The sequence below is a fragment of the Merops nubicus genome, unplaced genomic scaffold (genome assembly GCF_000691845.1).
Source record: "Merops nubicus isolate BGI_N331 unplaced genomic scaffold, ASM69184v1 scaffold51056, whole genome shotgun sequence".
Classification (NCBI taxonomy): Eukaryota; Metazoa; Chordata; class Aves; order Coraciiformes; family Meropidae; genus Merops; species Merops nubicus.
Window position 1 is genome coordinate 3709 of NW_008616579.1, and position 26897 is coordinate 30605.

At 36.0% G+C, this 26897-nt stretch overlaps 1 protein-coding gene across 2 annotated transcripts; it reads left to right on the forward strand.

Annotated features, from left to right (window-relative positions):
- Positions 1-25978, forward strand: EXOC1 (exocyst complex component 1). 2 transcript variants are annotated; one of them, XM_008942860.1, is made up of 18 exons: positions 1-124; positions 916-1046; positions 2404-2563; positions 4207-4394; positions 5333-5560; positions 5798-5930; positions 6120-6227; positions 10644-10795; positions 12166-12271; positions 15125-15169; positions 16296-16459; positions 18203-18313; positions 18778-18854; positions 19402-19630; positions 20779-20962; positions 23114-23313; positions 24717-24911; positions 25670-25978. In XM_008942860.1, exons 1-18 carry the CDS (start codon positions 1-3, stop codon positions 25820-25822), a joined length of 2688 nt encoding a protein of 895 aa, XP_008941108.1. In that variant the 3' UTR covers positions 25823-25978. The 2 variants fall into 2 exon arrangements, with proteins under 2 accessions (XP_008941108.1, XP_008941109.1); XM_008942861.1 differs by lacking the exon at positions 15125-15169.
- Positions 25979-26897: the final 919 nt, after the last annotated feature.

The following is a 26897-nucleotide window of genomic DNA, read 5'->3' on the forward strand; positions in this document are numbered from 1 at the left end:
ATGACTGCAATCAAGCATGCTTTACAGAGGGATATTTTCACTCCCAATGATGAGCGCTTGCTGAGCATTGTGAATGTGTGCAAAGCAGGCAAAAAGAAGAGAAACTGCTTTTTGTGTGCCACGGGTATGTAGCAATGCTTGTATTTCTTGTCTTTGCTTTTTTTTTATTGAGTTGCCTTTGTCTTTGCTTTATTTACAATATTTATTGTTGCCACATAAGAACAGGTGATTTCCACTTCTGATGGAGAAAATGAGTTGTAGCTTATGCTTCCATTATTGCTTCTACTAAAAAGAAGTAAACCCCTGTACTTTTATTCCCAGCTTGCATTGTAATTCGAAGTGAAAAAATTGAAGTTATTTCTGTGGGACTGGTGGGCTTTTGAAGCAGGCTTTTTATAGTGGGCTTTTTAGGGGGATTTAGTAGGTATCTAGGCTGATCAGGCTCATTAAAATGTGATAAAGAGTACTGGTTAGAACCCAAGGCCGAGGGCTCTGGAAAGGCACAGTAATTGAACTGAGCTATGATTTTCCTGTGAGTGTATGTGTGTTATATTACATCTCTTCAAAAAATCAGGTGCTTTGGGTTGATCTGCCAATAAATGAGCTTGCTAGTATTTTTTTTAATTGAGAAATCTCAGAAAATGTTTTTATTCTGGCTACAATCTCCAGTTACCACTGTGCTTTATCGGTTATATGTCTGTCGTCTGCTGTATGAAAATAAAATCTGTAAATTGGCTTCATTAGTTCACAAGCTGTGTAGAGATATGTCTAGTTGACTGAGATTGAAACTGAGCTGTGGGTACTGTGGATGAAAATGTTTCAAAGGGTTGCTTTTTATTAAATATTTGTTATAGCAGAAACAGATCTTAAACTAATTTGTGCATTTTGAAATTACTCTTTTACTTCATTGAACAGTGACAACAGAACGACCAGTGCAGGTAAATGTGGTAAAAGTGAAGAAATCTGACAAGGGAGATTTCTACAAGAGGCAGACTGCGTGGGCACTTCGGGATCTTGCTATTGTTGATGCCAAAGATGCTGTTAAAGTATGTTTAAATTGTCTTTTTTTTTTTGTTTTGTTTTTTTGCTGTGCTCATAGCGTCCTTCTGGTTCCAAGTTAGAATTAACTTCCTTGATACAGAATGCTTTAAAGCTTAGATTGGTAACACATTAATTGGGAACTAAGATGATGCATTCCTGTGCTGCTTATGCCTGCATTTTCTTCTAGTCTTTCCAAGAATGTAAGCTTGGTAAACTGAGCAAAAGTATTCCAGATACGTTTGAATAGCAATACTTTGAATATCTGCCTTATTTAATGTAGTGATCTCTAAGTGACTACAGAGTGCTTGTGCTAAGGACCAGTACATTTTTGTTTGTTTCAAGTCTGATGTAAATTTTAGGGGGAAAATAAGCTTTGGGTAAAAAAAAAAAAATAAAATTATGAACATCTTACTAATGATATTGAGCTACATGTAACATTTTTTTGCCAGGACTCTTAAAATTTTCTTAATAATGAGCAGTATAAAAGCTTGAAGGTGGACTTGTATAATCATCTCTCTAAAGCATACGTTGGCCATTTGTTGGAAGATGGTGTCCTTTTCCATAGAACAAGAAGAGCAACCTAGTTTTGAACATTTAAATTCATCTGTTGTCATAAACTGAGATGCACAAACAGGCAGAGGTGAAAATTTTTCATTCCAATAACATTTTTCATTGTAAGGAGGATGGACCTTGAAAAATGTTTGTAACATGATCTTTAAAACAGATACTACCAGTTACAGTCCATACTGAATACATGAGTGGCTGTAGAGAGGAAGGTACTTTATTCAGTTTTTATCAAAGTAATGTTCTCATTGGGCAATAAATCTAGTTGAAAAGACTACTATAGTACTATTTTTACCATTAAAATAAATGTTTTTTTTCTATCTTGTTTAATGCTGTCAAATACTACCATGTCTATAAAATAGATAAAGCGCTTGTAAATTTTTTACCTTGCCTATTCCCCTAAGTCTCCTTGAATTGTGTTGTATATGTTGCCAGTAATGCCAGATACCATTTTTAGTTTCAGAAGGCTAACACAAAGCACTAGTCATTCTGAGGGCAGTGTTTTTGGGCAAGCAGTGTGGTCAAATGTTTGTTGAAACTCTTACAGTTCTGTCTTGTGTATTATTGTTGCTTTACCTGGCTTGACAAAATTCTGTCTTCATAGTGTGGATTCTGGTTTTTCACTTTCAGTGCCTTAGCACCTTCATTAAGGTGCCAGAGTTGATGCATCATCTTAAGTTTGGCATCTGTGTAATTTCATTTTCATCCTTTCACCTCAATAATTAAATGTGTAAACATTCTCTGCTGGCCAGAGAATCATTTGACTGTTGAGCCTGTAATATTTCTCATCTTTTGCAGGAGAATCCTGAATTTGACTTGCATTTTGACAAAGTGTATAAATGGGTTGCAAGCAGCACAGTGGAAAAAAACACCTTCATTTCATGTATCTGGAAGCTTAATCAGAGATATCTTAGAAAGAAAATTGACTTTGTTAATGTCAGTTCACAGCTTTTGGAAGGTAAACTTCTGCAACTGTATGTTAGGAATAAAGTTTAATAATTAGTGATTTGAAACAGATACAGTAAAAAAAATAACACTAATCTTGATGTTTTTTCCTATTCAATTTTATTAGTTTATATTTTCTAAGTCTTTAGATAAACAAGGTGACTAGATAACACATTTTCTGTTAGAAAACTGGCAATCAAGACAAAACACTTCATTAATTTCTAAATATTGATAAGCTTATTGTACTTGTAAGATGTTCTATTTCTTGAACAAAATAAAATGTACATGCAAGATCTGGTAGGTCTAAATGTGTAACAGATCTTTTTTCTTCCCCCATTTTAATTTCCTCTGAATTAGAAAAATGCTTTAAAGTGATGTTTCTGTAGCCTTCTACAGGTTATATGAGGCTTTGTGGGATTTTGAGTTTACAAATTGTAAAGTATGTGTTAAATTCTGCTGGACTCTATTACACGGCCACATAGCAACCAGCATGCCTGGTTGCTAAGAAGGATTTGTATCTTGTCCACTCATACTGTATTAAATATTTTACAGACATGTAAAATTTTTTTAGTAAAGCCTAGTAAGTAAGTGTCTCTCACGTTGAGTCTGTCAGAAGTGGTTAAACTGTTGATATTTAATACTGCAATGGCTTGTGAAGAAGAACTTTTATTAGAAATGTAAATCAGGGAGGCTACCATTTCTGTATTTTGGTATTGACTGAAATTTGTTTGTAACTAACTTTTCAAGTTTGTGGAGTATTAAAACAGTCAAACTGACTGCCACTTAAATATATACACACTGTTCATGCTTTGTCTACCTAACATTCTCTGCTTCCTTTCCTCTGCTTTTCCATTCCTTTTAATTCTTCAGAACTGCCTAAAGTTGCAGAAGGTGCGTAACACCTTTTTCCTTTATTTTACTTTGTAAGCAGTTTTTCTTAAACAATATGTCTTTGTTTTTTTAATAGTGCTTATCAAATAGCTTATCAAGTTGCTAGACATGAGAGGTGTATCAGATGCCCTAAAGACTTTCTGTCTGGACTGCATTAATGTTCTGTAAATCATATGTCAGCCTTTGAATGGTTTGTTGAATTGAATGAGCACTGCTGTGAGAAATCCTAATTCATGAAAACATTGTTATATAATTTTCACTTACCTCAGTATTTATTTTCCTGTGTGAAACTTATCTGGAACATCAAGATAATTTTTATTTATTCAATGATATATTTCTTAATTAACTTCAGCATCCTTCCATTATGTTCAGTCTACCAAAAGAGTGAGTCTAAATTCTACTCAGCTTCTGCTGCAAGGCTAGTGTAGTACTGTCATATGTTCTGATCATATGCTGATTATCAGCGTGAGAGGTGAATAAATGGAACTGGTGTGTCCCCTTGTACGTGCAATAGAGGAAAGTGGCTATTTGTATATTGTTTATATTGCATAATTTGGAACACATCACTCTTGGGAACCAGTTTTGGAAATGTTAATGAAGCCCACAGAAGACTGAAATTTGGAAAAAAGTTTATGTAGCTATCAGGTTGTTAGGAAAGTTGTTGAATGGATTCATTTGGAGATAATAGAACATACTTAAGCACTCTTAAAATGCTTGTGACTTTCTGCACTTGATAACATATTTTATTTCCCTTCTCTACGTAAGAATCTGTTCCGAGTGGAGAGAATCAGAGTGTAGCAGGAGGTGATGAAGAGGCTGTGGATGAATACCAGGAATTAAATGCGAGAGAGGAGCAGGATATTGAGATAATGATGGAAGGGTGTGAATATGCCATTGCTAACGCTGAAGCCTTTGCAGAGAAGTTGTCCAGAGAGCTACAAGTGCTAGATGGGGTAAAAATCACTTCTAATGTCCAGTGCTTTAGCATGTTGAACTGTTCTTGTTGATACTAGGTAGTGTTTTATGGAGATGCATGTTCTGCTGTGCATTTGAATGTAAATGCATTATCTGTTCCTAAGCAGAGCTTCGTTGTGTCTGTTATCAGATTTTAAAGATCTTAAACTTTGCTCTTTACCTTCCAGACTTTCTGGGGTGAGATGCAGGCTTTCACAAATGAGTTGAGAAGGAAAAGGGAGGTGTGCTGTAAACACCCTGTTTGAAGGCAGGGTTTCAGGAGGAGAGAGAATAGATGTTCATCTCTGTGGATGTGAACTCTTATTCCTAAAAATACTCCTGTCAGTGTAATTAGGAAACTGATTGAGTCTTACAACATTGCAGTATTTTGTCTGTCTGTAACAGAACCATATTGTTTGCTTTTCTGCTTTTTAAACAACCTAGCCTTCTAGAGATCACTTAAAAAACTTTAAGGAGATGCAGGGGATACAGTTTTGAGGGAATGGTTAAAAACCTCCTCAAACTGTCAAATTGTATGTTTCTCTTAGATTTTGAAAATGGCTGTTATCATAGAGATAGCTGATCTTGCAACAGGAAATGTGACCTTATCACCTAAGCTGTTTTTCTGGAACTAAAAATGTTCCAGTATAGTAGGGATTTCTATCTGGATTTTATTTTTGTGCAGATCAGTACTTCAATTCTAACAACCTGAGTGAAGCTTTGGGTTTCTGTCTTTTCTTTATTAAATAAGTGTTATAGAATAAGGAAGTAATGTGTTCAATGAGACTTTAAATGAGAGGTACCACAAGCTTGTATTGTTTTGTCACTTTCATCAAGAGTTTTGGGAAGGTGTTTGACAGTAACAGGAGGAGATACCAAAATGCTTCTGAGATATAAAAATGTTTCTTAAAATGTTGTGGTTTAATGTTCTGTACAGGCAAATATCCAGTCAATTATGGCCTCGGAGAAACAGGTCAACATCTTGATGAAGTTGCTGGATGAAGCACTAAAGGAAGTTGACCAAATTGAGCTAAAGCTGAGCAGTTATGAAGAAATGCTTCAGAGTGTAAAAGAGCAAATGGATCAAATTTCAGAAAGCAACCACCTAATCCATCTCAGCAACACAAATAATGTGAAACTACTGTCAGAGATAGAGTTCTTAGTGGTAAGCATTTTTATTGTGTTTACTATGGTTGTTCACATCGGGTATAAAATTCTTTGAGGTTGCTACCCTCTTTAGCAACCATATATGAAGTTCATTTAAACAATGAATTTATCTGCTTTATTATTGCAGCAATTTCAGTAAATTTTTATAATGATGGAATTGTACTGTTCTTGGTGCAGCAGCATAGCAAACTAACCTGCTTCTGGTTTATTGACAGTGCTGTCCATTATTTTGTAGAATCACATGGATTTGGCTAAAGGCCATATAAAGGCCCTTCAGGAGGGAGATCTGACATCTTCTCGAGGCATTGAGGCCTGCACTAATGCAGCAGATGCCCTTCTGCAGTGTATGAATGTAGCCCTTCGTCCAGGTAATGTTTGTGTTAGACTACAGTCTAACATACAGAATTCACTATGGTAGTGCCTGTATGTGCCTTCCCAACTAGTCTCAGGTTTTGTTTCTGTGTATTTGAGGGAATTGTGGCTTCTGGTCCTCTTGGTTCCCATATACAATACATCACTATGTGTTTTGTGCTCTGTGACGCTGTTTTTGTTTTTAGGCCATGATATGCTTCATGCAGTGAAGCAGCAGCAGCAGAGGTTTAGTGACTTGCGTGAGCAGTTTGCGCGGAGACTTGCCAGTCACTTGAACAGCGTGTTTGTTCAGCAGATTTCTTACTGTTTTTTGGGGAATTTTCAGTCATAAACTTTTCCTGAGGGGGAAAAAAAAAACCCAAACCACCTAAAATGAGACATGTTCTGTGTTATAATCAGCAAAGGAACGGACTGCTAGAGGCAATTCAGGCAGAGATATTACTAAGCATACCAAGCTACAGTTGCCTACAGAAGTCTTTTACATTTAACAAAATTTTAAAAACGCCTCTTTAGTAGGATTGCTATCTGAATTAAACACCATGTGATATATAAGGATTTATTTTAATTATAAAGTGTGATTAATGGAGGATAAAACCCATTGAATTCTTTTAGGGGTGTCAGAGGCTGAGAACATTAGAGTTCATGCTGCCTGAACTTCAAGGGTCAACAAAAACAACATACAAAGTAAAGTGTCTAAACCTTTATTTCTGAGCCTTAACTTGAAATATTTAGAAATCACTGTCCTGAGGCTTGTTTCCTAAAGGCTGGGTGTTTTTTGTAGCCATCAGTTTAATTTCTGTATTTTTTTTATCTCCAATTAGTTTTCTCAGACCCTCCTTCGACTCTATAACAGGTCCCACTCTATTTCAGTTCCAGTGAGTACATCGAGTTTGATGCAAGCTTTTCTAACTAATTTTTTAAGCTTGATTTTCCTAACTGGCAGCTGCGTCTTTGGCTTTACAAAAAGTAATTTGTCCTTACCGATTAGAGTGAATCAAACTTATGCCCCTTCTCACTTCTGTTATTTTTATCAGCCCTCAAGCTTTGTTTATCATTTATGAGCTAACATGCCTCTGATCTGATCTCCAGAAATTGTTAAGAGACAGATTGAGATGTATGGAGGAAAAACATTTCCAGGAAATCATAATATGTGTACAACTGTATGGATATTGCAGTTGTGTGAAATTGTAATATTTGTTTTTAAATAATTCCATTTGTGTGCATATTAGCACGATCAAAAGTTTTAGACGTTTTAATTTTTGTGTATTAGACTGTGTCCAGAAAATGGAATAGAGTTTTGATGGATAATTGTATAGAAAACTGCATTTGGGTGAACAAAGGTACCTACCTGCTACATTTTCTTCACTTTGCAGAAGAGTTCCAGTTCTAGAGCAGGTTAAATTTTTTGCCTTTAGCTTCTGTTCTTGAGAAGAAATTTCTGTTCTTAATTACCTTTCATATTTTGAAAAACTGTGCACAGACTGTGTCCTGGCCTCTAAATGAGCAAGTAGAAGCTGTGTTGTGTAAGTCCTGTGTAAATGCATTCACAGAGTTTAATGTCGGACTTACATATGCAAGTGGGTGTTTAACAGAATGTGTTTTGTTCTGAGGATTTGTTTTTAAAAATAGGAAGAGAAGATTATTACTATGTAATACTACCTGCATTAGATTAAATACTTCTAAAGAGAATTTTCAGTGCTACTGAGAATGCTATTACCAACTTGCTTTTTTAAAAATATATTTCTTTTTTAAAAGAAATTCTGGCATTAATAGTGGCTTCACGTTGTCTTTCATATTAACATGCCCTCTGAAAAGTTTTGGCCTGCTGTTAGCTGTGAGGTGTTAATCAACAGATAAAAAATGACCTCGTTGTAAGGTTAAGCAGGAAGAGTTCATTAACAGCAAGAGATGAGCTTCTGCAAAGCTGTTTTCCTTGTAAAAGAAAAAGTTTGCCTACTTCATTTTGAGGTATAGATCCAAGTGTTGGAGGTATAACAGTTTTGTGTTATCTTACTAAAATGACCTTGGTTTATTACTTTGAATAGAACATAATTTCTCAAGTCTCATGTTTTTGAAAAAGCTAACTGGAGTACATTGTTACCTTTAACATCTGAAGAGTTGCATTCTTTAGAATGTTTCTTTAAAAGAAATAAAGCACTTCAGAAAAAATGAAGTCAGACAAAGATTTCTGAATTAAAATGGCAAATGTGAACACAATGGTGTCTTAAGTAGCTGTTAACATAAGCCAGACATTCTGATTTGAAATTCATTAAACGGAAAACCAAAGTTGCACTGACATTTCGGCCTAAGTAACTTACCTGGGAGGTATGACATTGGGGTTTGTTTGTTTGTTTTTTTAAAAGCAAATCAACCAAATGCTGTGGTTCAAACTAGCGTTATAAGTTGTTAAGGTGCTTTATTTCCTTTACATGAAACTTAGACTAAATCTTGAAAGTTTTAAAGAGAAATGGAACTTCGGATTGCTCTTTGCTGCAATGTTAACTGTTTGCAGTGTTACTAACAATTAATATAGTTGTTTTTTATTGTGTCATAATATTTGATTAACCTTACTGTGTGTCTATAACTTGATATTTTTTTAACAGCTAAATTCAGCATTCAATTAAAAGACAACTCTAGGCTTTCTGCTTTTGAAAGATGAAATTGTTTGAAGCTTTGAAACTATTAAATAGTGGAATAACAAAATTGTGGTATCATTTGGTAACAGTTGGTATAAATGTATGTGTAGTGAGAGGAAGCCTGTTAATTAGATGGAGAAGGTAGATCTAGGTGTTCCATAATGCTTTGGAGCACACTTGGGCAGGACATAATTTAGGACAAGCAGAATTATTAGACCTGTGGAAAGTTGGGTGGGAGAGGGAACTTTGTCTTGCAAGGGGATTTCTCATCTAGCTTTATGAAGAATGCAACTGCTAAGCAAAAATAAAAAGTTATGCGTAATAAAGAGACATGAATGAAATTGTTAGATGAAAGAAGCTATAAAAATTTGGGTAGCTGAGTGTTTCCTGGCAGTCATATGACGTAGCCTTTGGACTGACTTAGTTGAAGAAAACTGTGAAAGCAACCAGCTAAATTATCGTAAATTATAATGAACTTGAACATGAAAATCCATCTTGTAGGGATGTTGCACACCAGGGGAGAGGGGAGAGAGTCATAAAATGTTTTCTGTATCTAGCTTTTATAACGGTTTATTAAAAAGTATTTGCTCTGTGCATGCCCAGTACACACAGTATTGAATATTACCTCAGTAATCACATCAGCAGATGCCTGGCTAATGCTGGCTGGATTCCAGTTCCAAATTATATGTTGCAATAAGTACACTTTACACGTTTAGTTTCTTGTTGGAATTGGACTATAAGACTGGTTTTAGAAGGGAGATTTATTGTGTGACCCTTCCCCATTACCTGTGAGAACAAATGAACGGCATTGTCTAGAACTTATTTCTTTGGGTCCATTTTTGTCTCAGTTTGTGTAGTTCAGAGAACAGGACTCAAAGTAAGTTCATGGTCTTGTTGGATACAAAAAAGTAGTCCAGCTTTGTTGCTGGACTGCATTGCATTATTGGTGAATGTTAATCTTTACAAATGATACCAAGACTCAGATTTTCATTTTTTAAAACAAAAAAAAAAATCTGTGAATTTATTGTGGAAATTTTTAGGGCTTTTTTAAAGATGTGAACTAATTACTATCCAACACAATAAAAAAGGGTGAGCCAAAGCTGCTTTAGTTTTGACTCTGTGATCCAAACTGGCTTCTGTTCCAACTTGGAGACATGTAAAGGCAGTTTTTAAACTGCATAGCTTATAGTCTGCCATCTTGTCATATCCAAGACAGAGCTGTCTGGAAATGCTTCCTTTGTCAGGGACTGACTCATGTAATCCACCTGCATGTTATGGTACAGGAATTGGAGACCACTTAGTGCAATCTTTTTGTGCTGTGGTGGCAGAAACTATACTTAAGATCAAGTTCTTTTGCTCTATTTACTGCAAGCCTGGTAACAAAGACTTTACAGAAAATATTAAATTTTGAAATTAAGTCCCATTCTCTCCTCTGTTAATCCAGGGCTCATGCATTGTGGCTGAACTGTGATGTTACCTTGCTTGCTTCCTGAATTGTTCAAGAAGCTTGTGAGTTTGAGCAAGTGAAGGCTTAAAACAGCTAAATCATATGTTGTTAAAGCAATATGATGTGATCGTCACTTAAAAGATACATGTTTTTCAGGACATAAGCCAGAGAAAAGCAGCATGAAATTGGTGTTATGGTATATGGGAACATCATCTTTAAAAAGAAGCAGCTATGGATTATTTATTGTTGTTTAGAGAAATAACATAATAATGTCTTGGAACTTTTCAGAAACATTTGAAGACTTGTCATTAAGTCTTCATTCAGGTGTACCTTGCGTTCTTGTGCAAAAAATGCCAAGCTGACTCACCCTGAAGGCAGTGGTGAACAACAAGAGCCTTACGGTGAACTTGCTTGCCGAGATGAATTACCTGCCACGACTCTGGTCCCTTGGTGTCTGTGTTGTTAGGTGTCGTTTCAATCTGTGCTTCTAGATGTTGTTCCTATGCAAGGTACTCTGATGCCTTTCTGTGTCAGAATGGGATCCTGTCTTCATTTTAAGTTCCTCAGGATACTTCTAGTGCATCTGTGTAGTGCTTCCAGATTTACTGTAATACTTTCTCTTATGAAGGGTCACGATCAGAGTTCTACTCTTGCCCAGCACTCTGTTGAGTTGACGTTGCCCAATCACCATCCATTTCACAGAGATTTACTTCGCTATGCTAAACTGATGGAGTGGCTCAAGAACACAGATTATGGAAAATATGAAGGGCTAACAAAGGTATGTGAAGTGCTCAAATGATGCTAGACAATGTACATAATACACTATTGTTGAAAGTCAAAAGAATTGCGTGTGTATGTGCATATCCTTTTAGTATTCCCTTAAATTAAATTCACTGCTCTTCTCTTATTCCTCTTTGGAATAAGAAACAATTTTTTTTTTTTTTTCCCCATCTTAAGATTCTATGTCTCTGTTCTGAAGTATTTTAAGATATTAAAATATTTCTGTAAAATGACAAACTTGTTTTACATTCTAGTAAGAAAAATAGTTAAGCTGTTTTCATGTTGATGTGCCTATTTCCTGTGTGACACCTTTATTTCAACAGAACTTAATTTCACTTGGCAATATAAAGAACTTCAGAGCCCTCTTGTAAAGTACATTAAATAGAAACATTTTGGCTTTGTATACATGTAACCTGTAACTACCTTGTTTAATTAAAACTGATACGGAGTGGAAAAAATTACAACAGAAATACAGAAAATGTTTAGATAGAAACCAAGGGAAAGTTAGTCCTTACAGAACAAGTCTTCTTTTATTAAAGTACTGTCATTCTTAAAATCTCAGCCATGGAAGTTTTAAGTTACTCTTAAAATTGCTTTGAAATAGTTGTTCTTTTGCCCACTGTGTAAGGCAAATGATCAATGAATGGTTGACATCTTTGTGATCCTTTAATAAAAAATCAAGAGAATTTCATATTTATGTATTATTTGTACTAAGTAACAATATTTTGAAGAACGTACAAAAAAAATGTATCGAGTAATCGTTGATAAAATATTTTTATAATGTTTGTACTATCTAAGCAAACCAGATAATCTTCAAACATTTCAGGTTGTTGTGCATTTTTTGAAAATTTGAGCTTATTTTTGGCAGTGTCGCAGACAAATTGTTTTGGAAATGTTGGAATCTTGTAAATAGGCATACAAAGTTTGTGCCTCCCAGTTTTCTATTTTTGTTTTTCTTTTGAGACTAATAATAAGGGAAGTCATGTACTCAGGGAGACATAGTGAGAGTCTGGCAGAAGAGGCTACAGAGGATGGTGCTGGATTCTCTCAGTTCTATCCTTGAGTTGAATTCTGTGCTGCTCTACTGCTTAGTAATTCTCTTTGTATGTACCACATTGCTACTTCTTTCCCATGACAAAAGATGGAGTTTCTGACTGATGCTCAATGAACTCACTGGGAAGATGAGTACCGCTTGCTTAAATATCATGAATATATTCATGTGATATAAATATATATACAGACATATATAGTCTGAAACCGTTTATTTAGCAGAACTTGCATACTTGCTGGGTTTTAAGAACTATTGAACTGCAATAGAGCAAAGTGAATATGTATACCTCTTAACTCACTTGACATTTTTATTTTCAGAATTATATGGACTATTTATCACGACTATATGAAAGGGAAATAAAAGAGTTCTTTGAAGTTGCCAAGATCAAGATGACAGGCACAACCAGAGAAGGAAAAAAGTTTGGTAAGCTTCCAGGAGGAGCATACCTTGCTTTGAATATTTTTGTTTGCTCATAAAATACCTATTACATTGTCATTACAACACCTAGGGCTAGTTTTATAAAGGTATGAATTTGTTTACTTTTGGCAAGGTAGAAGAAATTAAATGAAAAATACAATTGGTAAAGCTTCTGGCTTCTGCAAGGCCAAAGTAGCACAACTGAGGTCTTGTGAAACTGGTCAAGATAGAAGGATCAAATACAATATTTCTCAGTTTTCCAAATCTACATGCACTTTTTAACAAACTGCCAACCATATTTAATTACTTAAACTGTCCCATTTCACTGGAAGATCAACTCCTATAATTAAAGAAAGCTAGTATTTCTGCTTTTCATAAATTTTGGGTGGATTTTAAAGATGCTAGTTTTAATGCTAATTCTGCCTAAAGGAATTTGTGTATTTCATTATGTTTTCAGTAGGTTTGACCTGTGTAGTCTGAGACTAGGAATCATACTTTAACTTGTAGATCCTTCCATTTAAGGGAGTAAGTATTACTTCTAGGATTAAATAGTCTAGTATGAGTATGGAAGTGAAGCTTTAAAAAAAAAAAAAAAAAAAAAAAAGCAACAGTGATATTTATATTTGGCTATTTTGTATTTTAAAGTGCACGATTTCAAAGAGTTTCCAAATTCAAAATTCACAAATGATGAGCAGCTTTTAACTAGTAAGTTCTGTCAAGCCTACTTTGGGTCCTGAACTTCTGCTTTTAAGTTTGATGGTAGAGAACAGAAAAAAAATAATGAAAGCAAAGGAATCAGGAGAGTGGTGAAGTTTGTCTGAGGGAGGAGGAAGCTGGGAAGAGAAGTCTTTGGCAAGACTGTCTGTTGGACATGGAGAGCAAGTGGTGCCATAATGTGTCGTTGTCAGAACAGTTAAAATTACGAATCTTGAAAAGCTATCTTATTGCAAAAAAAAAAAACCTCCACTTTATCTTAATGTAAATAGGCTTCTAAAACATTCTAAACACTTTATCTTGGCAATTCTTTTGTGACTTGCATTTATGAGGAGACAGTTTTCGTAGCTGTTTCCTAACATCTGTAAATGTTATGGAGCAATCGGGCTTTTTTGGAGAAAGGTCCTTCAATAGACCAGTTCAACAGCTGCACCTTGGGAAAGCTTCTGTCATGTATGTGTGCAAATGTGTTTACTTTGTAACAGCTCATAACTGTGTAGTTCCAAAGGCTTTTATGTTGAAGGTAGTGGTTGTGCTATTACTAGTTGCACGTTAATTCAAAATAAATCACTTCTTAATAGTAAACTTACTTAAGGAATAGTGCAGGTGCCTACTGCTCCAGTTGTACTCGGGCACTAAAGAAGACCTGTTTCCAAGCTGTGTTGATGTGTGTTCTTGCCTTTTTTTGTGCTTTGGGAATAGCACAGCTGTTTGAATGCCTCAAACACAGAGGGGATGCTGGGAGAATTCTGGCATTCTGTGCTAGTGCAAGGTTCTTTGTCTGCATTTTTATGGCAAAAACATCTGGGACGTGAGCATTCACACTTCTTGTCTTAAGTGGTCTTTTTTCTTTTTTTTTTTTTTTTTTTCCTTTTTTTCTGATGAACCCAAGGCTTTGATACTTAAATACCATAAGAAAGAGTGCTACTACTGTCATACACTTCAGTGATGTGGCTTCTCAAAAGCTTTCCTGATTCTGCAGGGCCTGATCTGTAGTTCTTCACATTCTGTAAGACAGTTTCATGCATTTGGAAATTGAGGACAGTGAAGACCTGGGGCCAGTGCATGATCGATGCATATGCCAAATACATCAGGCCTAAACCTTTTTATTCAAAACCTGCCCAAACCCCCAAGATCTAAAAACCAGTCTGAAATTAAGTTTGATTTTGATGTTGTAATTATCAGTAGTGTTGCCTACTTGAGAACATCTGGTATTTAAGACATGTTTGTGGCATTTAGCATTATTTACTCATTCTATTACAGTACGTTCTGCTTGCCTGCTCCATTTTGGGGGGGCTTGTGGCATCCATCCTCATCAAGGTCTTAAAACCACATATGGCTTTTAGTGTATGTATGCAAATGCCTTTTACTGGTTAGGGATCCTCTATTTACTACAAATGACAATTTACTCTAAATTCCACATTGAAGTCCACTTGAGAAAACTGTTTTATTCTGAAAAAAACAAAAACAAAAACAAAACCAGGAAAAATAAAAAATTACTTATAATATATTTTTTTTCCTCTGTATTTATTGTTTTAATCCTTTCCGAATTTGCAGTCATTAATTTTTGATGCAGCATGAATACAAAAGATGTATTCTCTGTGTAAACATCCTGATATGCCAACAACAGAAAAGGTTAGCCAATCTAACTGTTGATATGAATGATTTTGCAGTATTGGTGTGGTTTCAGATTTTATGTTTTTAGATTGAAGAGGTGGGCAATATCTCTGACTCAGTACAAAAGTATATAAGTACATTTTAATTCTTCTGTGTCTATTATTGATATGATGATTGATTTTGGACACTGAGTCTTTTGCAATATTAACTCTGACGTATAAAACCCTAATTTATTTGACTCCTCAATTTGAGAGAACTTAAATACATGTTACAAAATCTTTGAAGATTTTGTGTAAGAAAAAGCAAATTTTAATACTTAGAAACTTACTCTGTTCTTCACGTAGCTTAGATACTGAATTTCTAGAATAGTGCCTCTCCAACTAAATATGTTTTCAGTGTAGTTACTTGCTGCTTATAGTTCTCCGCATGTTTCTTTCCAGTTAGAGCTTGACTTGCATCTTGTGCATGGTTTGTGCAAACTGCATTTTAACTTGTCTTTGTCTTTGCTTGCAACCTAATCCATCCCAGCTACACTGCCTCGAAAAGAAAGTGCTGTCAAACAGGAGACTGAGAGTGAGTATAACGAGTTGCACTAGTTGGTGTTGTCAGTGCGTGTGTGTCGATGTAAAGATGTGGTGCTCCGTCACGGCAATCTACCTAACCCTGCAGCACTCCCTTCAGAGTCAGATAAGCTTTAGCAGAGTTACTGGGTTTGCAAGGCAAAACTGGACAGCTAAAATGCTCCGATATAAGAGGCGGTTTGCAGGTAAACGCAACATCTTTTGGGTCTCTCATGCTACTGATTGGGCTATAAAATATGCTTGTCAGAGTTTGTCGTAGTTTTCAACTCTTCCAGTAGGTTGAGGTAAAAACTTTTATTGGATCTATAGACTTTGTCTTTTGTCCCTGGACTCTAGATACCATCATAGCAGTTAAATGAAACTTCCAGGATTGCCTCTTAAGTTTCTTTGTGGTTGAGATGTGAGAAGTTTTCGTGAAGGTTCAAACACTGATGATTTCTTAGTTGTTTTTTGTGACTATCTTTCTCCATCCTGTTCCAGCATTTCTGAAAATTTGAGGGGAAACAAAAAACAATCCTCACCTAGGAGAAGGCCCCACAATATCCAGAAAGAAATATCTGAATGTTAAGTTATGATCAAAAGGAGAGGAAAGCATGAACAGTAGAGTTACTATGGGATTGTAGATTCAGTAAAACAGATGGAGCTAACTATGTAGACAAGAATGATGTTAACAGCAGAAAGATCAAGTTCAAGATGAAAATGTGTCTATGTGTATACATAAAGCTTTTTAGTTTTTTCCTTCATGTGGATTAATTCCTCTACTTGTTGCAGCCTTTCCCCAAAGTACATTCACAAAGACCATAACTGATCTGTGCTTTCAAGAACACTTATCCCAGTGTTCCAAAGAATACCTATCCCAGTGTTCCTCCTTTTCCATACTTCCAGTTAGGGCTTATATAGCTACGTGGTACTTTGAAACTTGCTGAAGTATTTCAGTTACTTTGTAATGAGAAAAGAATCTTTTCATGGCAAAAACATTTGCAGCTTAGACAGAAAATTAGTTCTTTGATTTTAATGTAAGACTGCTAGCAACTCTTGATCTCCTACGTTCCATAATGAATTCTTGAGTATTATATCCTGTCTTTGCTTCCCTCCTTCATAGTGGCTTTGTTTCACAGGTCTCCATGGAAGTTCTGGGAAATTAACTGGGTCTACTTCTAGCCTAAATAAACTCTCTGTTCAGAGCTCAGGAAACCGTAGGTCTCAGTCATCCTCACTGCTGGATATGGGAAACATGTCTGCCTCCGACCTTGATGTGGCTGACAGAACAAAATTTGATAAGGTAAAGCCAAAATGTGACATAGGATACCTGCTTAGTTTTGAACTAGAAGTGTCTTGCCTATCTTTCTTGTGTAGTTTAAAAATTTGTACTGCTTAAATCTTAAAACATGCACGTTTCAAATTCTGTTTGTGCCACACATCTAATAAAAGCAATTTCTAAGAAATATATAGATCAGAATATTATTCTCTGTTTATAGGATTCCATTTAGTTCCTTTATAACACTGCATGTGATCTTTAAAGAATATCAAGCACAAAATAATTGTCTATTAAGTTTAAAACCAATATGCATTTTTAAGCAAACAGGAATTGAACTGATAGATTCTTCAACTGATTTTATTTTTCGCGTTGCAAATTTTCAAGTGTTCTATCTCATTCTGCCAATATGTAAGCAAAAGTGAAAGATATGAAAACATAATCTTCTTGTAGCCAGGACTTGAGCATGGCCTTAAAATATTATTTATACTGGTTTCCCGTTGAAGTTATCCATTTTCAGCTTTAACCAATGGCACTAAGTTATTACTGGAATGTCCTCAGCATCTGTTTAAAAACCTACTGGCCTCACCATCTGTGGGGTTTTTGTGTTTGTTTGTTTGTTTGTTTGTTTGTTTTTCCCCCCTGAACCTTTAAATGTGACAATACTCCTTGCTTTTTGTAGAATTAGCTCCTCAGTCCTGTGGAGGCAAAAGGAGCTGTTATCAGAGTGAGAGACAAAAATAATTTTGTTTTCTATTGAATTACTTGAGGGAGATGAGTATTTTTCTTACAGCTTCCTGCTCAGTCTTTTTCTAGGAGGAATTATTATATTCCTAAAACAATATTAACTGTTAAATTATTACACCCCTGTACAAACAACTTGTCTAGAATTAAAATGACAGCTTTTTAGAACAATTTTATACAAGTATTGTGCTAATTTTTTGAACTTCTGACTTCTATTTCACACCTGTTGGGGACATGTGAGTGTGACTAACATACAGAGTTGTAGGCTATTGAGCTGACCTAGTTAGGGTATTTCTTTGCTTTTTTTCTTCCTAGGGATATTTTCAATAGTCTGGATTTCCTATGTGGCTAGATTGATTTCATTTATGAAAACTACTACAATCCTTAAATACTTGCAGAGAAAATAGTGTGGGGTAAAGATGACAGAATTATGTCTAACATCTGATCTACAGTTTCAGTAGTTCATATTAATAAAATTATTTTAATGAATTATTTCCAAAAGAGTGTTTCATTTTAGATTAAAAATCATGACAAATACGTATTTCAGTACAAAACCTGCTGTTAGCTTCTCTAGCAGCTTTGTACAAACTTTTTCCTACAGAGCAGTTATCTTCTCCATATGCAGTTTACCTGTTCTTCTTCCTTGAGGCTTTTGTTGTCTTCCTCTCACCAACCCAGGCAGAAAAAGGGGGTGATGGAATCCATGATTTACTATTCAAATGTTAAAGTTTGCCTTATAGCGCAAAAGTTTTGACTCACACTGTGATTAGAAAACTTCTAGCTATGGAAAAAGTCCTAGATTGTTCTTTTCTTCCCAGTTTTACATAGATGAGAAGGGACTATGTAGAAGATGCAGGTAGCATTTTTAAAGATGCAAGTACAAGATGTTTCTATTTGTATTGAGAAGAAATCAGCCTTCTAAAGTTTACTGAAGATAGAAAAGATAAAATCTTAGGCAACAAACAGTTAAAGTTCCTAACTGTTCATAGTATTTGGTATGTTGATAAAATATTTGGCTTTCTTTAGATTTTCGAGCAAGTATTAAGTGAACTAGAGCCTCTGTGTCTGGCAGAACAGGACTTCATCAGTAAATTTTTCAAACTACAGCAACATCAGAGCATCTCAGGAACAACGACGGTATGACTCTTCATTTTATCACTGAAGTAAGAAATACTGAGCAGGCCTCATAAGAGACCTGTTTAAAAGATAACTTCTGAAATTCCCTGGCATTAATGTGATCCAGGCAATGAATAATTTATTTTTTCTCCATTACCTGGCAGAATCTTTGTTTTTGGCTGCCCGATACAAAGTCTGTTAAAGGAGGACTGACGTGTTTCTTTCCCATGGCTTTGTTTCCTTGTGAGATGACAATAAACACTTCCTCAGGCTATGTAGGAAGGCAAAGGGGAGTAATTGTGGACAGTGTTGTGCTCTGTGTAACACGGCTGGAAAACTACCAGAACCTTGCAAACAACTGTATTTGCTGCTTTGGAAGCAGGGAGAAAAAAATTTGTTGGTTTTCATCAGATGTACTTATCACTCCAACAGAGAACTGGGGACAAGCTTTCAGCTTCATGTGTATGCATTCCTTGTTCTTACAGAATGAAGGGGAGGAAGTGGATGGAGGAACTTCATCTCGTTCACACACTTCTGGTGTTCCGCAAACCATGTCATCTGAGTATGTGCTGCTGTTGTTCATTATTGATTCTTAAGCCTGCATGTAAATTTATTTGGTATATCAAACTTTTTTTTTCTATATAATCAAAAATTGTTCCCTTTAAGTGAATAGTGAACTCTTGATTTGTACCCAGACACTGAATGTGTCAGTAAATATTAAAAAAAAAAAGGTATAGGGAATGGATGTGTCTGCCTATAGTAGTATAAAAACCCTGTTTAATTCTTAACAGTTTGCAAAGTGAAGCTAGACAGTGCAATATGTAAAATACGCCTTGGAAAATCTGCTTAGCAAAGTTCTGAATTTGAACGTGTGGCAGCTTCCACACAGAAAAATACTTAGTAGAATATTTTATACCTGTGGCTATTGATTTTTAATGTGTGGTATTAGCATTTCTTTCCTTAGCAGTATTCTGAAAGTCATGATTCTTGTTGAACGCAAGTGAGACCAGTCTATCCAATAAATATATCCTAAAAAGTTTATCAAAGAACCTGTAAAATAGGCTAGTAAACTGTCAGAGCAATATTTTTATCTAGTGCATTTCTAACAGGAAGGACATGATCCGACAAATGATGACGAAAATATTTCGTTGTATTGAACCTGAGCTGAATAACCTTATAGCCCTGGGGGACAAGATTGACAGCTTTAATTCCCTTTATATGTTGGTTAAGATGAGCCATCATGTATGGACAGCACAGAATGTGGACCCAGCTTCCTTTCTTAGCACAACACTTGGAAATGTTTTGGTGACCGTCAAAAGGAACTTTGATAAATGCATTGTAAGTTCTTTAGTTATTCTGATTAAGCCAAGTAAAGTATTATAGGAAACCCACTGCCACACAGTTTGATTTTGCATTTCTTTAAATTTTTGCTTTTAATTTTAAATTATAGTGAGTAACTTCATTATTCTTCCGGCCAGACCTTTCAAAAAGAGAAACTAACTGGTCATTGTGTTTCTTTTTCCTCTCTGTTCTGGTTTTCTTCAATAATTAGCTATTTGTAACAAATGTGACCACTCATTCATTGCTGTGAGCTAGCTGACTTTTTTAGTTATTTGTTTAAACCTATATTCTTGGTGAGATTACTGAAGTCAATCAAGTGAACTGTAGCTCTCTCTGCCTTTGTTACTTACCAAAACAAAACCTCCTGTACTTAGGAGGCTTTTGCTTTTCCCCTTTGAGTGTAATATGCCAGATAGACATCTCTTCCATGTGTTTAGTTATTTCTATCTTACACATAAAAAGACACGTTATTTTGATAAAATGGCAATATTTTTGGCAGTAGCAGAGGCAGCTTAGACTGTCAGAAACAGTTTCGCTATACAATATGACCATTCTATGAAATATGGCATGTTTAGTGAAAACAATTGCTAGTGTAAATTTTGTATTGTCATAGAGGTAATTTGGCACTCGGCCAACATAATAAGTCTGATCTTTCTTGAGTGGTACAATGCTTAAAATATTTCAAAGCTGACTTTTTTTTTTTTATTGCACTCAGAAGTACAATTTCAGTAGAAGAATAAAGAGGCTTCCTATAGGAAAAGGAATTTTTAGCTTGGGTAATCAGAAAAGCAAAGTTCCTTGTTAAATTATAGAATGAAAATTGTTAATGGCTTCTGGTGGGTAAGTTTGGGGTTTTTTTGTTACATGTCTTTTTATTAATGCTAAGTAAACAAAGGAGAACTTAAGATGCAAGATTATACTTGCCCATCTTCCTTTTTTGCTTTCTAGTTATTTCTTAACAAATTTTGGAGGGTAAAAAAGGAGGAAGACTAAGTAGATATACCAATTGAAAGATAAAATTATTTCTGTGTTTGAATAAATGTCAGTTTTTCAGTATGTCTGCATTTTTATTTTCTTATACGAGTTGTTAAATGGTCTGGAGTCGTATATTAGAGGCTAACATCTGTTGTTGTTTTAAATTTAAGAGTAATCAAATGAAGCAGATGGATGAAGTAAAAATCTCAAAGAAGAGTAAAGTTGGGATCCTTCCATTTGTTGCTGAATTTGAAGAGTTTGCAGCCCTTGCTGAATCAATTTTCAAAAATGCAGAACGTCGAGGAGATCTAGATAAAGCCTACATAAAACTTATTAGAGCTGTTTTTATCAGTGGTAGGTCTGCTGAGCTTGTCACGGTTACTAAAATTATTTTTTCCTCCTATTATATACAATTTTGCTCCAGTTAATGCATGATATTTTTTTTTTTTTTTTAAACTACTGCAAGCCACATCATTGATATTGTGCTGAAATGTTGGTTCTCTGTTACTGGTAGGAAAGCAAGTGTAAACCTTTTGATTGTAGTATATTTTTTAAGAGCAAACTGTAGATACTTCCCTTTGTACGTATCTGTACAGTAACTTTCAGTTATGACAGAGGGGAGTGGTTGAGACTCTGGAGGGAGAGAGGTGGCAGCAACATGACACACTGTTTGAAGTAGCTTCCTGTCTTTTCTCCCATGGTGTAGCTTAAACGTGGAGGTGAATCTGGATGGGATCCCAGGTGTTTGGCCCTAATACTGTTCATCGTCACAGGCCCATCTGAAACAAATCATTTGATATCTAGCTATGAATTTGACCATTCGTGGGAGAGGAGTTCCTTTGTGTCCTAGCCTGGCACAGCAGAATGTCTTCTCCAGCCCTTCTTATTTTCACAGCTATCGTCTGGAAAAACAGCAGCAGTACCCTTGTTCTCTTTGTTTTATTTAACATTAACAGGGAAAACCAAACAAACCAACCCAGACAAAACTGGGTGAGGGGGATATACAGGTCAGAGAACTCTGGAAAACTTGTCCTTCCTTTTTAAAATGGGAGACACACCAATGGATGGGTCTCTCTGTGTTGATGTACCTGCAGATTTTCCAACAATTTTCTGTACAGTAATTCCCATCCACTGAGATTCAAATTTGTTTTTTTTTTAGGGGAAGAGGAGACAGTAGAGGCAATAAAACTAGTTTGAGGAAATTATAACATAGTAGTTCTGCATCTGTTAGGATATTGTGAAGAGAGATTACTTCATAGTACAGTAAGAAAAACGAAGAAAACAGCAATAGACAACCAAAACTATACAATGATAAAATAAGTAGTGTAAGAAGAATTTGGAAGAGTATGTGCTAAAAGGGGTTGAAGATGATGCCAAACACCAAAGAAGAAACAACAACTGTTTCAGGAAAGTCCAGAGCAAACCTGAAGAAAAAAGAATTATGATTGGGGAGGATAACAGATAAAAGTGAAGAATGAAGACAGAACAAAGTTAAAATTAAGTACAAAATCAGTGCAAGCAGGATGTTTAATGCAGTAGGGTGTTTGATTTACAAAGTAATGTTTGAAATGGGTCAGAAAGATACAGTGGAATGTTAGAATTGGGTGAAGGGGTGTTGTAAATTACGTTTTGAGAAGAAAATTTGCAATAGCAAACTTTTCCTAGTTGGCATTTCTGTGTTCTGATTGAAATGAATTTGTGATCTTCATTCACCTTCTGGTGCCCAGGATCACTTTCATGGTGGGTGTCCTGGTAGTCTCATCAAAATGACTGATGGCTGAATGGACACAGGGACTTCGTTGTCCTCTTGGTTGAAGCCATCCTCTATCAGCATGCATTTAGATGCCATAAGGGACTCATAGACAGGATTTCTTTTGCCTGCTCTGCTTTACTTTTTTTTAAGATGAAAGCAAGAGACCTCTGTGCAGGTTTATCCACTTTTATTATTAAATTTAGAGATTAACAGTAACTTTGACCATAAAACTAATAAGCAAAAATTTGAGAGACTAAGAAGTACATTTTTTTAAAAAACCCATGATGTTATTGAAGGTTTTTGTTCTAGCAAAGAGAGGAATCTTTTTTTCCCCTTGATTTTTTTTCTTAAATATTTTAAGAAATAGACTTTTCTTAAATAGTTCTATCATGTGACATTTATAAGGGATAATGAAAGCATGCTTGTAAGCCTCCACAGAATGTGAGTTGCTTCTCACTTATGTGCATTAGACGATATATAGTCACTATTTTATGTCTTTTTTTATGAGTAATTTTTTTGGCACATGAATTTCATTGTCTTACAGCCTGTACATATCTGTAACTTCTTTTGAAGGCTCCGAGGTATTGTGGTGTTGTTTTTTATTTGGGCAATTGCAACAATGACTTGTACAAACTATCATTGACATAAAATCCAAAATTCCTTTTCTGACAGTATTATGGTTATTGGTTACAGTTTTCTAAATTGGGTTGTCCTCTTAGTATTTTAAGTATTTTGTTTCCTTTTTCTTTCAGTTGAGAAAGTAGCTAATGAAAGCCAGAAAACGCCCAGAGATGTGGTGATGATGGAGAACTTCCATCATATTTTTGCAACGCTTTCTCGCTTGAAGATCTCTTGTCTTGAGGCTGAGAAAAAAGAAGCCAAACAGAAGTACACGGATCATCTCCAGTCCTATGTAATCTACTCACTCGGACAGCCCCTTGAGAAATTAAATGCAAGTGTATTTGAGTTTATATACATTTAAATGGTACAGAGTAGTCTTTCTTGAGTGTTTAGTTTGCCTATCTGATCCTTTTATCCCTGCATCTAGCATAATCTCTATTTTATTATTTTAGACTCAAGTCTGACAAGAGCACTCTGCTCATGAGGATAAGAGTCTTGGATGAAAATAACCAAATTTTTCATGGCAAATAGTAATACTGACCAAACATCAGTTGTTGTAAACAAATGGTTTTGAGGTAGGAAAAAGTGAGGGCAAAAGTAACTGGGAGCTTTGGAGTGATTTTCCCCACCTCAGCTGCAGAGAAAATTACTGTAGTTTCTGAATTATTCAACAGTAAGGAAACTTTTAGGAAATTTCTCTATGTCCACAGAGGAATTAAGTGTTAAACTGAGTGCTGAGTCACGTTCAGACTCTGTTCTGCCCACTGCATGTTTCCTACTCTTTGTTGCTTTTTCTGTCAGCAAAATTTCACCCACTGATATTCTGAAAAGTCTAAAATGTGTTCTCTTTTTGAAAATTAAAATGCTTTATTGCTGCTTCCCACTTGTTGTGGGTTGACTCTGGCAGCACCTAAGCTCCCATGTAACAAACTGCTTCCTTGTTCCCCTCTCCCCAAGCAGGACAGAGTTGCAAATAGGAAAAGTGGGAAAACTTGGGGTTGGAAACAAAGACAGTTTTAAATCTCTCTCGACACTGATTAAAAGAGGAGTGATGCTGCAGCAGTCACTCACTGCGTCCCAGAGGCAGACTGGCACCTGGCCAGTCCCTGAGCAACAGCCTGCGTGAAGAGAAACAGCACCCCCACCCCTAAATCAGAGTTACTGGGCTTTATAGCTGAGGATGATGTTATGTGCTATGGGAAACCCTTTGGCTAGGGTCGACCTGTCTTGACAATAACCAAAACCTCAGTGTGTTATCAGCCCTGTTTTAGGCACAGATCTGGAACACAGCACTGTAGGGGCTGCTGTGGAGGTTCACTCCATCCTGGCCAGACCCAGGGCATGTCTCAAATGATGCTGTGGCTCTGTGTGAGTGTTTGTAGGCATAATTCCCTCCTTTTTTATTCTGCTGAAAAAAGATACAATATTTTCCCAGGCTATGGCCTTGTGAATTGAGGATTTTGAGGCTGTTTCAGTAGTGATTGTAAAGTTGCAAAGAAAAGCTTGATTGCTTCTACAAATGATTGATTTCAGTTTTACGCTGGTGCCTACGGAGAGCTGTTTTGTTGGGCTGTCCTTTAATGTTTGTGGCTGAGCACTGTTAAATTTAAAAACAAAAATGGGGGAAACACACAAGAGTTGTCAAGCGGAATCAGGACACAAATATACAAATGCTTGTCAAATTAAGTTAATCAGTTTAGATTTGTGATAATCATTAATGCTGTTGTTTGTTAGCATTTTTTTGAAGGTGTTGAAGCTCGTGTGGCACAAGGTATACGAGAAGAGGAAGTAAGCTATCAGCTAGCTTTTAATAAGCAAGAGCTTCGTAAAGTTATAAAGGAATATCCAGGTAAAGAAGTGAAGAAGGGATTGGATAATCTCTACAAGAAGGTAGATAAACATCTCTGTGAAGAAGAAAACTTACTTCAGGTAAACTAAATCATGGCTTAGAAACTTTGTAATGCTTATACAAGACTTTGTACAAGAACGCACAAATACGTTGCGTTTGTATTCTGTGAAGAAGTGCCTAGCTTCAGCATAACTCTGGAAAACCATGATTTTTGATAAGAGTTGTTTTATAATCCTGCTTTGATTTAACATTGATTTGAACTTTTGTGGTAGAGATCATGTTCAGAATGAAAGTTTCTTCAAGATTCCCTTGCTGATCATTAATGGGTGATCTCTGTTCTCCAAAATACACTGGAAGCAGAGCTTGATTTAAATTAATTGCTAACTGGATACAAGGTTTAGCTTGTATACTGTAGCAGAATATACTTTGAATTACATATTTTCTGATAGTTAGATTATCAAAGTTTTTTCTTATAAATTTACTCCAGTAGGTTTACAGAATATAAGTGGTTGTAAGAGTTAAGCATCTATTAACAGTTTTTCTTAAAGTCTGAACTGTGAATTAATAGCACTATTGTGGTTTGGGGTGTCTAAAGCCAAAAGCAGTATCTCTTTTAGAGCAACTTCCTCATCTTCTTTACCGTTTCCTGCTTTACAGATACAGGAGTCATGTAAGCATTAAAGATCTTAATGGGTAGAAAAACTTCAATTTTTTTTTTTTTTAATGCAACAGCTCGGTTTACTGAACTTTGTTGTTAGCAAGTTTTAGTTTTAAAATGACACCTGAACAGAGAATTGTTTTGTAGTTCACACAGAGCATATGGTGCTTTCTTTGGCAGGTGGTATGGCACTCCATGCAAGATGAGTTTATACGACAGTACAAGCACTTTGAGGGGCTGATAGCTCGCTGCTATCCTGGATCAGGAATTACCATGGAATTCACTATACAGGATATTTTGGACTACTGCTCCAGTATTGCACAGTCTCATTAAGTTCTGGACATAGAAGCTGGCAAAGTTTGTGCCTGCTCAGATCGGAATCAAACACTATAAATGCCGTTTGTTTTTCTCTGTGTGTGTAGTTAACTGCCATGTATGTCAGGTGCCACTCCTGCTTCCCATGCCTTTCAGGGCAGAATGAAAGGGCTGGGGATGTGTTGAAGGCCAACCTAGCGTCTTGAAGTATTGTTTGAAAGCATTAACTCTGTGAAACACTTTGGAGATTTTTTTTCCCCTCTCCCTCCTCTTCAGATACTTTTATTTATAACCCTTTCTTTTGCTAAAAGCAGTAAGCACTACTGTCATAATATGCAAAAAGGATACTACTGTTTTCACTAACGTTTTGCATCTTGGGAATTATATAAGTATTAATGACTTTTCCCTTACTTATTCTAGAAAGAACTATGCAGTTTGAGTACTAAATTCATTTTCTGAGACATAATGTGACCATGGCTGTAATTATTAAACTGTGCTCATCATATTCTTTATGGAGTGTTATTTCAGACAGGTGAAAATGCAGAGTGATTTTCCTTGGTTTGTCTCGGGACATTGAAGTAGAATTTCTTTGCTTCCTGCCTGGCTCTGCTTTCAGCTGCAATGACAGTTCCCAGTGTTTCACCCCTCACAGCTTCCCTCTGCTCAGGCAGGCTCTGGTCAAGTGCCTCACCCAGCCCCCTGCCAGCTCTTTGTCTGAGCCCCAGAGCACCAGGAAAGCAGGTGCCAGGGGAAAAGGCCGAGGGTGTTAAAGGTCAATAATTCAGAAATATTTACTGACCAGAGGCTGGGTTGTCCATTTTTTCCTCCAGCCGTAGCAATCCCAGTGAGCTGTGCACTGGGAGCAGCAGAAGGTGGCATGGATGTCCTGGGAGGGCCTGGTGGGGGGGAAGAGCTCAGGATGTGTTCTGTCATGGTCAGTACCCTGGAGCCTGTACAGAATCCTCAACTCACACCTTTCCTCTGAGTTTCAGCAAAGGCACTGAATATAAAATACTTCACAATTAAAGATGTACTGAAGTCCTTTAAATATTACAAAAATATTTTTTCCTCTATACTTTTTACTTAACATTGG